The 12,621-nt window shown below is 38.3% G+C and overlaps 1 protein-coding gene across 2 annotated transcripts; it reads left to right on the top strand.

The window, feature by feature from the left end:
- The first annotated feature begins 332 nt into the window (after positions 1-332).
- Positions 333-3,997, top strand: tmem264 (transmembrane protein 264). 2 transcript variants are annotated; one of them, XM_058761108.1, is made up of 3 exons: positions 333-504; positions 585-798; positions 880-3,997. In XM_058761108.1, the coding sequence occupies exon 3, from the start codon at positions 1,832-1,834 to the stop codon at positions 2,816-2,818; it is 987 nt and encodes a 328-aa protein (XP_058617091.1). In that variant the 5' UTR covers positions 333-504; positions 585-798; positions 880-1,831; the 3' UTR covers positions 2,819-3,997. The 2 variants fall into 2 exon arrangements, with proteins under 2 accessions (XP_058617091.1, XP_058617090.1); XM_058761107.1 differs by having other exon boundaries at positions 585-3,997.
- The last annotated feature ends 8,624 nt before the right edge of the window (positions 3,998-12,621 follow it).

Genomic DNA, 12,621 nt, shown 5'->3' with positions numbered 1-12,621 from the left:
TGAACTTTTTTTAAGAACCCTGACAAAAATATATTATGGTTTTCACAAAAAAAAATTAAGTAGCACAACTGTTTTCAACATTGAGAAAAATAATAAAATGTTTCTTGAGCAGCAAATCAGCATATTAGAATGATTTCTGAAGGCTCATGTGACACTGAAGACTGGAGTAATGATGCTGACAATTTAGCTTTCCCACGACAGGAATAAATTACACTTCACATTTTGTTATTTACTCTTTTTACCTTTTTTTTAAATTAAAAATAAATTCTTACAAGACTTTTCACAAATGAGGGCTACCATCTAGACCAACCATCTTTGTCCTGATGCTCTCAGTGGCTGCTTCTGCATTGTGAAAACCTTTACCTTCTCTCTTTATTGTTTCAGTCACAGTTTCTCTGAGATTTCCTATGTCAGATCAAAGACCCCTGGACCACTGCACAGCTCACGATTTGAAGCAGAACTTCTGAAGAACTGAAGGTCTGATGAAGGGAATCCCTAAGAGAGGTATTGTATGTAGACCCTTGGTCTAGTTGTGACAGCGCAGCTCTGATCAAATGAAAGCTTCACGCAGTCTTTATCTGTAGCTGTTGCTGAGCGTCCCTCTTTGACACCCAATGCCTGACTGCGCCTAAGTGGAGGGGAGCAGAGAGAGGGAGGAGAGAAGAGAAAAACAGCAGGAGGAGGGTGAAATCTAACCAGACTATGTTGAGGAGCCACAGGCTGCGCACAGCACGTTGCTCTGGAGTTTGAAAGGATGAAAGGGGAAAGATTGAGATTATTGCTGCAGAGATTTCGGAGGTGAGGGCAAGTGGAAACTTATTGACTTCTTTGGCATCAATACTGGGGAGGAGATGAGAATAAAGTGATTTTAATCCACAGGAGACGCAGGACTGTTACTGTGGAGGAGTGCCGTGCCTTTAATCCCTCAGAAAATAGGTCATTTTCTTATAGACAAACTTACTTTGAAATACTTTACCTTTCAAAACCCACATCGATTTTTGTGGGAGGGAGAGATCTGAGGATCGGATCGGATTTGAGACTTCGGGGCTTCAAAGACATCTGCTGCAATTTTTCTGAGAAAAACATGCATACATAAACCGCATGCAGACTTACTATTCAGTGCAATCTGGAATCACGATCCTCATAGGAGAAGCATGTCAGCTGTAGTCTCGTGTGTCGCGCTCCGAGGAATAGTGCTGGGAACAAATTCACTTCTGGCATAAAATGAGAAATTTATCACAGCCGATCATTCCTGACCCACTCTTTCAGAGAGCATGTGGCTTATTTCGCCTTCTCCTCTCGCTTTTGAAGCCGTGAGAATCTTCTCTGGAAAATAAGAGCCGGTGGTTGTGCTTACAGACCGGGAGAACTGAAATATTTAAGACTCTGGCTGTGAACGATGCAATTAACGATTGATGAAAACCGAAGCGGCTGTGATCAGTATGCATGGGTTGCCTACGTTCACTTGGAGAACTGTGGGAGTGAGTTAAGGCGAGAGGACTAATGACTGACAACGGAAACAGGTTTGCTGTGAGGTACTACGGAGTACATCCTGTGCATTAGCTTGTTTGCTTCTGGCTGAATTTAGAAACAGCAAGTGTGGCTCATTCTTGATCTTTTTCTCTTGCTTCCTCATTATTTCTTCCTCCCATCACGCCTCAGTTCGAGGAACAGGTTGCTGTTCTATTAAGCAGATCTAGATTTAACTATTGTTTCCAGGACTGCTGTGCCTTTGGGTTGAACAGTTAAGGCAACTCATATGGGTCTACAAAACTGTTTTTGATTGAGCATTCAGCCACCCATTATTTTTATCTTGTTTCTCATAAGCAACATGGTCCCACCGCCCCCTTCCAACAAGCCACACGTTTGCCTTTCGTGTGTGCTTATCATGAGTAGCATGGCGCTGCTGGACGCCTACCTTGTGGAGCAGAATCAAGGTCCACGGAAGGTGGGTGTCTGCATCATGGTGATGGTAGGGGACGTGTGTTTCCTCATCGTGCTGCGGTACATTGCGGTATGGGTCGGCGCCGAAGTACGAACTGCTAAACGTGGCTACGCCATGATCCTCTGGTTCTTCTACGTCTTTGTGCTGGAGATCAAGGTATACTTTGTATACCAGAACTACAAGGCAGAAGGCGAAAGAGCGGACACTCTTACCTGCAAGGCTTTGACAGTGCTGCTTTCCGTGTTTGTGCCGGGACTTTATGTTACGTTGGCAGCCATCGACCACATGGAATACGTTCGTCCGCTCAAGAAGAGGGAGGAGTTGAGAAGTCGGCTGTTCTGGGTTGTGGTGGATCTTCTCGACATCTTGGACATTCAGGCCAGCCTATGGGAGCCTCAGAGAAAAGGGCTCCCTCTATGGGTGGAGGGCCTTACTTTTTTCTACTGCTACATACTACTTCTGATACTGCCGTGTGTGTCGCTAAGTGAAATTAGCATGCAAGGTGTGAACATTGTACCGCACAAGATGTTGTTGTATCCCATTCTCAGTTTGGTCGCCATCAACTTTATTACGATTTTTATACGGGGAGGAAATATGGTGTTTTATAGGGACATCCGAGTGTCTGGAATACTCATGGGTAAGAACGTCCTCGCCATTGTCCTGAAAACCTGCAGCTTCGTGCAGTACCGGAGACACCTGCAGGAGGCACCAACACCCGCTCTCGCTCCGGAACTACAGAGGGACACAGTGCCACAAAGTTCTCGAGGGGCAGTGCCAGTCGTAATGCCCATGTCTGTCACCATGCCAACTCCGCAGGTAGTCATACAAGATCTCACCACACTTCCAGAAGAGCCCGAACTTGAGGAAACATGACAAAAGGGGGAGTGAGAAGACTTTGCACTGAGGATACTTGGATGCACAACATGAACTGCTATGATATTTTTTTTTGTCCTAATGTTAATCTGAGTGTACACTGTATGATTTACTACTTTAATGTTTCTTATCAGATTGTATGATTGGATACATGCCGTAATGTTCTACACCAGGGGTCTTGCAGAGTTCAGTTCCAACCCTGATCAAACACACCTGTCTGTAAATATCAAGTGCTCCTTCAGATCCTAATTAGTTGGTTCAGTTGAGTTTGTTCAGAGCTAAACTCTGCAGGAAGGTAGATCTCCAGGAACAGGGTTGGGCACCGCTGTTCTACACAGACCAGGCCAGACATTTTGACTGCATTGACCGGGCATTTTAAAGCACCACTTAATCATTTTCTTCAATTTTTGTCTTTTTTCCCCCCTGTAGAAATATTTAAACATCCTTAAAACAAGACAAAATTAACTATTGTTATATTTAGAATATTAATCTTTCCACACTGGTAAATTACTTTTTCTTGTTTGAAATGTAAACCTAACTACATTTGGTAAGATTTATGCTTTAAAACAGACAATATTTGTAGAGGGGTTAATGTCAAATAAATGTAATTAATAAGACAAAATACTGATTAAAATATTTTTGCAGTGCTAACCACAAATTTTGCCTTGAAGATGAAAAAAGACTGTGAATTTCTGACAACAAAAAAGTGGCAAAATTCATTGAGTGTGCACCCAGTTTTAGTGAAATAATTGTTTGTGGAATGGAGACACAAGGCAGCTGTGGATCTGGGGTCCATTCATTTCCAGAAAAAGTCTTTAATTCTGGAATGTCGTAGTTTATGAACATCATTAATTAACAAGAGGAATGCCAAGCAAATCACACTTGAAAGAACTCTCAGTGACCCGATGATTGTACAATCACAGACAGCTGCGAATATATCATCTATTTTCGTTTTTCCTGGTGGGTGTTATAAATGTGGTGCATCATGTTTTTTGAAGTAAAATCATCTTATTTTTACAGTCCTTTAATAATGGTGAAAAGTTGTGTTTTGGAACATCTCATACTATAAGTCATTTCTGTTATCTCATTACAAAGTGAATGATTTATATTTGATGGAATTATGCTTCATATATATTCTTTGTTTTGATGTTTTATGAGAACCAAATGAATGATATTTTGTTATTAAAACAATGTTTTTGTCGATATCTGACATTGTTTTTTCTCTCTCTTTTTTACTGATGCAATGCACCCAGCAACCTGTTTAGAACTCCATCATTCTTTGTTCTTTTTGAGTAACTAAACTTTTTGTCTGCTAAAAGCATAAACATCCCTAAAGTGGAGCGCAAATCCCAATCATCTTATTCAGTATGATTATTCTGTTCATAAGGCTCTGAACTCTTATCTTGTCAGTTCAACATGATGATAAAAAGGCAGCCTGTCTTTTTCTTCTACAAATCTAGAATTGGAGGCGGCTCATTTAAATAAAGTTGTCATAATCAAATGTAAATTTAGCAAAGTTTCATCTTCCATTCTTAAATTATTAGCCGTTGTAAACCCACTCAAAATCTCGGAGGGCTTTCTATTTAAATCCAAAAATCTAAGCTCAGCCATACGCAGTATTTCAATAACAATTATTAAAACATTGTGTGCCTTGGGTGAATTAAAAGAAATGTTTCATGACAACGTATGCCCAGAGCTACAATTTTAGCATGTTGCTATAGCTACTGTTAGATTAGCGGTCGACAAATATAGCACACACAAAAAAATAATAAAAATCTCAGTAAATACACCTGACAGCTTCTTATTGCTTCAGTGACACCATAACTGCTTCTGTGCCAGATAGAAACACAAACATATAATTGCATATTTTTTACCTGTCAAGAGTAAAGTAAATCGTTACTAGTTCATCAAAGCAGTCAGTAATTTATGGGTGTTTATTTAATTGCCATTTAATTTGTAAGGTGCTCCGTCTCTAAATACAAAAATCCTCACACTTGATGACTACACATTTAATATAGCTGCTCGGAAAAATGACATCTTTCACTTCCCCTTGTTCACTTGAGTGAATAGGACTTGGTCTTTCAAGTTGCAAAAATCACAAAAAAACACCATAAAAGTAGGTCAAATTGTGCGCTATATTTCAAGTCTTCTGAAGCCATATGATAGCTTTGTGTCATGAAATCTGTTTTGAATCTCACACAACACAGTCTGTTTTTATTTTCGGCATACTGCGCATTGGCAACTTAAATTACTTGTTTATTGTATGCCAGAGTAAAATAAACTATAATAATAGAATTTGATTTTTAAATTGCATTTTTTATTCAAACGCAATGATTGAAATCGAAAAAGTACCGCTGTTTAAGACAGCAGTTTTCTATGTTTTTATGACTCCCTTATTTTGAAAGAAGAAATACTTTCACCTTTTGGTTCTTATGTGTATCATCAATACGGTACATTTTCGAGATCTGACAACTAGGTAAGCCTCTCACATGACCTCTGGAGGGTGCAAAGGACACTTTGAGAACCACCGGGTCAGGAAAGTTTCTTTGACATGAATATTTGTTAAAAAAGTCAAATCTTAACTCCAAGGGCCCAAATGTGCACTACAATATATGCATGACTTTTTACGCCGATCATGATTCACTGGATAAGGATTTTCTGTTGATTTAGCTTATTTTAATTCTTGTTTTGTCTGATCTTGAATAATTTGAAGTTATCTTGAAGTCCCATTTGAAAGTTGGCGGAGACTGAGAACCACTAAGCTAAAGCAGTGATAACAAAAACACTTCACCAGTTTGGTCTAAATCTAAATGTTACAAATAGCAGACTGGCCAAATTGTTTTATAACCAACTGATAGCTGACCACTGAAAATCCTTTTAAGTAATGACTTGGTGGGGCTGCTTGAGAATACAGCCCTCACGCCACGACGATAATAGCCCAATTACTGAAGCAAAATTGTGCGAGTTGTTATTTTGGACAGAGGGTGGTATTAAACTCGCTGCTATTTGCCAAGAAAATGGAGGCCACTGCTGCACCAAGGGATTATGTGTCAGTCAGTCCTAATGTGGGTAAAAATGAAAAAATGGACTGTAAAGACACGGGGCAGCTGCCGGCAGTGCTCTAGCTCAGCTAACTACTAACCCGCAGCTGATAAATGCATCCGGAGGGAGCCATGAAAGTCAAATCAGAAATAGAGGACAGCATTAAAAAAAAAAAAAAAAAAAGAAATATTCTCTTTGGGTATTCTGGATATGCACATATTAGTGTGAATCTGTGTGGATATAAGAAGTCTCAAGGCAGTGGAGTTCAGGATGAGAAAAGTTATCAGAATGTATATAGATAGCTTGTAGGAGTGTGCGATATTGACAAATCTCAATATTTTGGGGGATTTTTTCCAACAACAATAATTAAAAGATATGTTGATTCGTGTGTTTTTATGCTGGCACCTTGGCTGGTTTAGGACTGTCATGGATAAATAAATATACCACTAAAACCACCAGCAGATGGTGGCAAGTCCCTTAATGAGTGAATAATGAGTGATTAATTGAATAGCTCATTCAAATCAGTACAGCTGATTCATTTAGAAAAAAGATGAATGGATTATTGAACAACTAGCCACGTTTGCATGTACACTTTTTTGTCATTCCGATTAAAATAATTCAGATTCGGTGGACTGTTTACATGAGACGTTATCTAATCCAATATAGTGTTTACATGTGCCGCTGCTTTCAATTTTGGGACACGCTAAGTAGCCTACATGACAACAAAAAAACGCCCGTATTTGCATTACTATTTTTAATAGCTGCTTGCACTTGCTTAGAATAAACTGCTAATATTTGAATCCCTTGCGTTCATTCGAGCGCTAGTCATGTGGCCAGAACACGAAATCATACCGTCTTTTATCATCTAGCACACACAGAACCAATATAGCTTGATCTCCGCCAGTTGATCAACACAGTATATCATCATATCGCCCTAATTTCTTAATGTTAAAGCATTAAGGGATAAAATAACAGTAGGCTACGAACCTCTGTAATGCAGCTCTGAAATGAATTGTACTCTGATATATTACAAAGTTTTACTGTACTTAAATGGAACAAATACACGATTCCTTACCAAGAGTTGCTGAACAATGAATCAAAGGAGCGTTGCTTTATGAACACGGACAGTGATCGCAACGAGCTCGATCACATAACATTTCTAAGCGTGTTTTCGTATACTAATGTGTGAGCACTTATGAATTCAAGCAGATTGGAAATTATGACTCTGTAATAAATAAAAAATAACAAAGGCAAATTTTGGTCAAGTTGTTTAGAAAGGTTTATCCCACCCCTCTCAAACCGATTACAATTTCATTCGGTTTGGACATTTTTATTACGATTGAGGTGTTTATATGGAGCATTTTCATTCGGATTGGACTTTTAAACCAATTACAATACTCCATGTAAACGCAGTGGCGTGCAAAGGGGGGCAGGGGCTCGAGCCCTGCCCTTTGAGGTCCGACGGTAAAGTGCCCTTAAGGTCCGGTGCCCCCGGTCTGCGATTTCTGCCGAGGGTAGAGGTGTTCGATATGACGATTTTTGATCGTGGACTATAAAAATGTCTCCACGATTTGCTTTTGATTTTGAAGAAATATCGTAGTATCGTACTTCAGCGCGCATTCTATCAGCTGCAGTTCTGGCGCCGCCGTCTCTATATACTGTACAACGCCACATACATTCACATCAGTGTTAACTCAGCGGTAGAGTTACTCTCACGGGACACTGCACTTATTCGCAGTCACAAAAGTACATTATCTGCATCTGCTTCAAAGACTTACTGGTTAAATGTTTCACTCAAGTGTTCTGTTCTGACGAGCGCCTTTTCTGAGCACATACACCCAAAGCGCATGCTCTAAAAAGCCCGTCAAACAGCGCCTGATTACGGAACTAAGTTATGTTTTGTGCTAATACTGTCAAAACACACAAGGTTTATGTATAGACTCAGTTGGTTATGTCTAAAATGAAGGTAAACAGCTGAGAGAAACGCATGCGTGCCTGTATATTAGATGCGTGCAGGTCTTAAAGGGACAGTACTAAACATGCTACCGACTGTAATTAAAGGGATAGTTATTAAAATTGTAATTCTGTCATTATTTACTCACTCACATGTTGTCCCAAACCTGTATTAATTTCTTTCTTGTGCTGAACACAAAAGAAGATATTTTGAAGAATGTGGCTAACCAAACAGTTGCTGGTTCACATTGACTTTAACAGTAGGAAAAAAAAAATACTATGGAAGTCACTGTAGACCAGCAAGTGTTTGGTTTTCCAAAACAACTTTTGAGTGAGTAAATGAAGGTATAAAAATCAAACACTAGTCTATTTTAATTTTGGGGTGAATTATTCCTTTAATGTTAATAAAACACAAAGAGAAAAATCACTCACTACTCTTGACTGAAAAACTTTAATACAGTTGCTTTAATAGGAATCAATCTATATAGTGTTTTATTTTTTTATTTGTTCATTCAATTTCTTGAATGCTCCTGCTAAATACACCTATTGTAGACTACAATAAAACACTGTTTATTTTATTTGTATATTATGTGTATTTGTAATGTGTATCTTTGCTCTCATTTTTTAATAACAAAGATAAAATAATGACAACGATTTTTATCTTCACCCACTTTGGCCTAAATATCCGCCATACTTTTTTATATTTTGTTACCTTGAAAGGCTGTGTCTTTATAATAGGGAAATTAGTCTGGCTGTACTGCTCAAACAGCTTGCAAAATAGAAAATCCAACATGACAAAGAATTGTGATAATATTGTGAATCATGATATTTAAAAAAAAAAAAATCGTGCAAATGTTCTGCTCTGCCTTTGTTTGGAACTATTTTCGTTGGCAAAACAGAAAAAAAAAACCAGACAGTATTATTTAAAATTTTTTAACTCTCACTCAATATTAACTTCTTGTTTTTTTTAACTGTTGTATAAAATTTATATCACATTCACTGACACGCACACTAATATTCAGAAAACGCCACTCTTGTGTGATATTACTTAACTATATCATATAAAATACAAAAGCCCATAAAGGGTTATTTTTTTGCTTTCGTAACTTGAATTATAGGTACGTTTTAACGGCATTCTAATAAGATTCATCACGCAGTGAATGCTTTTGGACTCTCAAGACATGCTTGTTTTTATACTCAAACACACTCGATCATGTCAGCTTGTATATCGTTAAAACAAAAATTACAATATTTTTGTTGATGATAAATATTGCATACTAGCCAACTAGGTAGATAGATTAAAAAATGCTCTGAAATTACTTTACTTTTCAATGACATCACCAGGCCCTCATATTTTTAGCCCCTCCCCTTATACCACTTGTCATAAACACATTTTATAATTTGATTAATTCCCGATTGATTGCATTTGTTTGAATCTCGTCTGTGTGCACGGCTGATGAGAATTCACTCATAATCCGCGATGGAAACATAGAAAAGCTTTAACACACTTCCCCCACTATGATTCAGAGCCGTTGGCACCTGTTGACAGAACCAGTGGGTGGCAATTAAGCTGCATTTGGAGGAACATGGCATTTCAACACATTGCGGCTGCAGTCATATACTGGAACAGCTTCAGCGGCATTTAATTGGACACATCATTATCTGTCGACACCGCATTTGGATTCTTGAATTATACAATTGTGTAGTTTTGTTCCCGCCACTGAACCTACAGGGGGTCTCAGTCCTCTTGTTTCTACTTCAATTAGTCTAACAATGCATTCAGCTGGCCGCTGTGCCACCCCAGTGCCCAGACCGCCACACAAGACCAAAACAAAATGCATCATCCAGACACTCTGCTTGTTTACTCAAGGTTGGATGCCGTCAATCTGTTACTTTGCTTAATTTACCATGACAATATGGTAATTCAATAACTAACAATTTTCCTCTATTAAAGTTTCTTATTAGCTCTTCTTAGCCGAGATTGTTTACTTCCACAGGAATAATGTGGTTGCACCCAAGTGGGTGAATAGTACATAACTGAAATAAACATTTTCAATATTTCAACGTAAATTTTGAACAATTCTATATATTTTCATTTGAATAAATAACCCTAGAATGTGTATGCATGTCTGTGCATGTGTAGCTCCGCTGTTATATGGTGTTGATAATGTTAGATTTAAAGGGATAGTTCACCCAAAAATGAAAATTCTGTCATCATTTACTCATCCTCAAGTAATTCCAAACCTGTATGAATGTCTTTGTTCTGCTGAACACAAAGGAAGATATTCTGAAGAATGTGGGAAACAGAGCAGTTCCGGGGCACCATTGACTTCCATAGTATTTTTTTTTTCCTACTATGGAAGTCAATGGTGCCCCAAAACAGCCTGGTTACAAACTTTCTTCAAAATATCTTCCTTTGTCTTTGGCAGAACAAAGACATTCATACAGGTTTGGAACTACTTGAGGGTGAGTAAATGATGACAGAATTTTCATTTTTGGGTGAACTATCCCTTTAAGGAGTCAACCTACGATTCATAGTAAGAGAAAGTCCGAGTCATTTTCGCGAATCGACTCTTTTGAACAAACCAGCAATTCTGTGAAGGATAATTAGGCCTACACATTTGCATCATGTCGTAATTATTCCTTATTTCGGCCGAATGAGTCGGTTGGTTGTTTACTCGAGAACCGCTCGGATCGAAATTTCAAAGGTGTCCTCAGAACTCAAAGGAACGATTCATTAATGAAGCCGGCAAAGTTATTGTATAGTATATTAACCAGACACAAAAGGATAAAGCACTTCATCAAACTAACGTTAATATATTTTATTTTAATTAAAGTCCTTGTTTTAACCTTGTTTAATCACTTGCGGCGTCACGACAGCTGCTCAGCCCTGTCATAAACTAATCATATTTAGATAAGGAGTTTGTGAAAGTACCGAATATTATATCCTTCAGTCCTCCCAGTTACATAATGAAAATTATTTAAAAAAACTTACCGTCTGGAGAACCATCATGGAAATCGTGAAAATACAAGGTATGTGTTTTTTTACACTCTTCAGCTTTAAATTACCAGTGCGAGGGCGCGCGCAGAGAAAACTGTCCTGATTGGCTGAGAAGTTTTCTGAGGTGTTCTGTGATTGGTTGGCGCCGCATCCCGGAGACCTCCAAGTGGGAGGAACTTACTTCCAAGTGGGAGGGTATATTACATGTATATTAAAACATAACATTATAAATGAATAAAAAAAACCATATAATGATTGATAAGAACCAAGTGCAAAGCCGCTATGGGACTGAGCTCGAATAGCTTCAGCGTCAGTGACTTTTTATAGGACAAAATCGCTGTCAATCAAAAGGAGATGCAGACCCTCCAATCATCACGCAGAAGCCCGGAGTCCAGGCACGCCCACTCCTCCATTCACCCCCAGAGACGCTGAGCGTCCGTGGGCGGGACATAATCACAGCATTTATCCAATAACCGTCTAGTTTCGAAGCACTGAAAAAATCTGTTCAAAGCAGCCCCATTGAAATCAATGGACGCTAGGCTTCAACGGAGAAATGCACTGACGCTACGGGAATGTATGAGAAGGAAATCGAGTCCGACCTGCTATATGTAGCTGATTCTGAACGAATTCGTCTTCGAGACGAACGTGTTCTAACGCATTTTTAGTTAATAAAATGTTAACACAATAGTACATATTTGACCATTAATTTTTTGACATTATAGGGGAAGCCGAGCTTCCCTTGCAGTCTTAAAGAAATCCCCACTGATATATATATATATATATATATATATATATTTGAACACGTTATACAGGCAACGTGGTTAAATTTAATTTCTATCCCCACATCTATCTCTGAAATAACATATAGCTAGTAAAAACATCCCTTACATATAGGCCTAGACATCAGGAAAGTGATCAAACCGTCAGATAATTTATAACAGTTGGTATCTTAAACTGTGAGCTAATTAACCAATGATACTTCTCGTAGAGAAACATCACCATCGCAACACTCTGATGCAGTTGTCATTGCTGCCTCACACCTGAGGGAGTTCCTATGGCAACATGAGCCTCAGGTGATACCGTTGCTGTTCTGATGCTCAAAAAAGAAATGCGAAAAGACTTCAAGAAGAGTCAACAATGAATCATGCTCTATGAGTACATTGTCATATTCAAGGCTGCTTCTGTACCTCTACGAACATGGCAGATGGTGTGATAATGAACCAGTTTTTGTCTGGTATACTGCCACCATGCAGGTTGTGAAAGCAATGTCTGTTTAAAATCAACATTAAGCCACATTGTAACCTCTTTTACTTCTATAAAGTGATGTTTTTTCTGGGTGGCACATATGGCAGACTTCAGTTAAGACGGATTGCAGGTTAATTTAAGGATGTCATAATACCATTCGCCTTTGTTTTTTCATCATTTTTTGCTATATTATCACTGTTGACAGTGATTGCATTGTTTCATGGGTTGAAGGGCAATTTATTGCACCATTATCAGTTATTATTTGATTAAATTGTAATGAAGACACTTGAAGGCACATGTTCAGTTAATCAGTCTTTGGCTTTGTTCATTCATTTTTAAAATTCATTTTGAATATAATTAAGCATCTTAATATTCCACACACATTCATCCCATTGTTAACAACTCCATATGGGGCATGTTTTATGCGGGGTATGAAATGAATATATCAGTGTCAAGACAAAAAGCGGTCTGCTTTTGAATGTTAAACACTAAAAAAAAGAATAATTTCACACTTTTGATAGTGTATATTCAAAAGCGAAAGAAATAATTACTTTCCACTAGG

This window comes from Onychostoma macrolepis, chromosome 22, assembly GCF_012432095.1.
Source record: "Onychostoma macrolepis isolate SWU-2019 chromosome 22, ASM1243209v1, whole genome shotgun sequence".
NCBI lineage: Eukaryota > Metazoa > Chordata > Actinopteri > Cypriniformes > Cyprinidae > Onychostoma > Onychostoma macrolepis.
This window is presented reverse-complemented; position numbering and strand designations above follow the sequence as displayed.

What these genes read in the sequence shown, in the direction of transcription:
- tmem264 (XM_058761108.1), top strand. Translation starts at nt 1,832, where the DNA reads ATGGTCCCACCGCCCCCTTCCAACAAGCCACACGTTTGCCTTTCGTGT.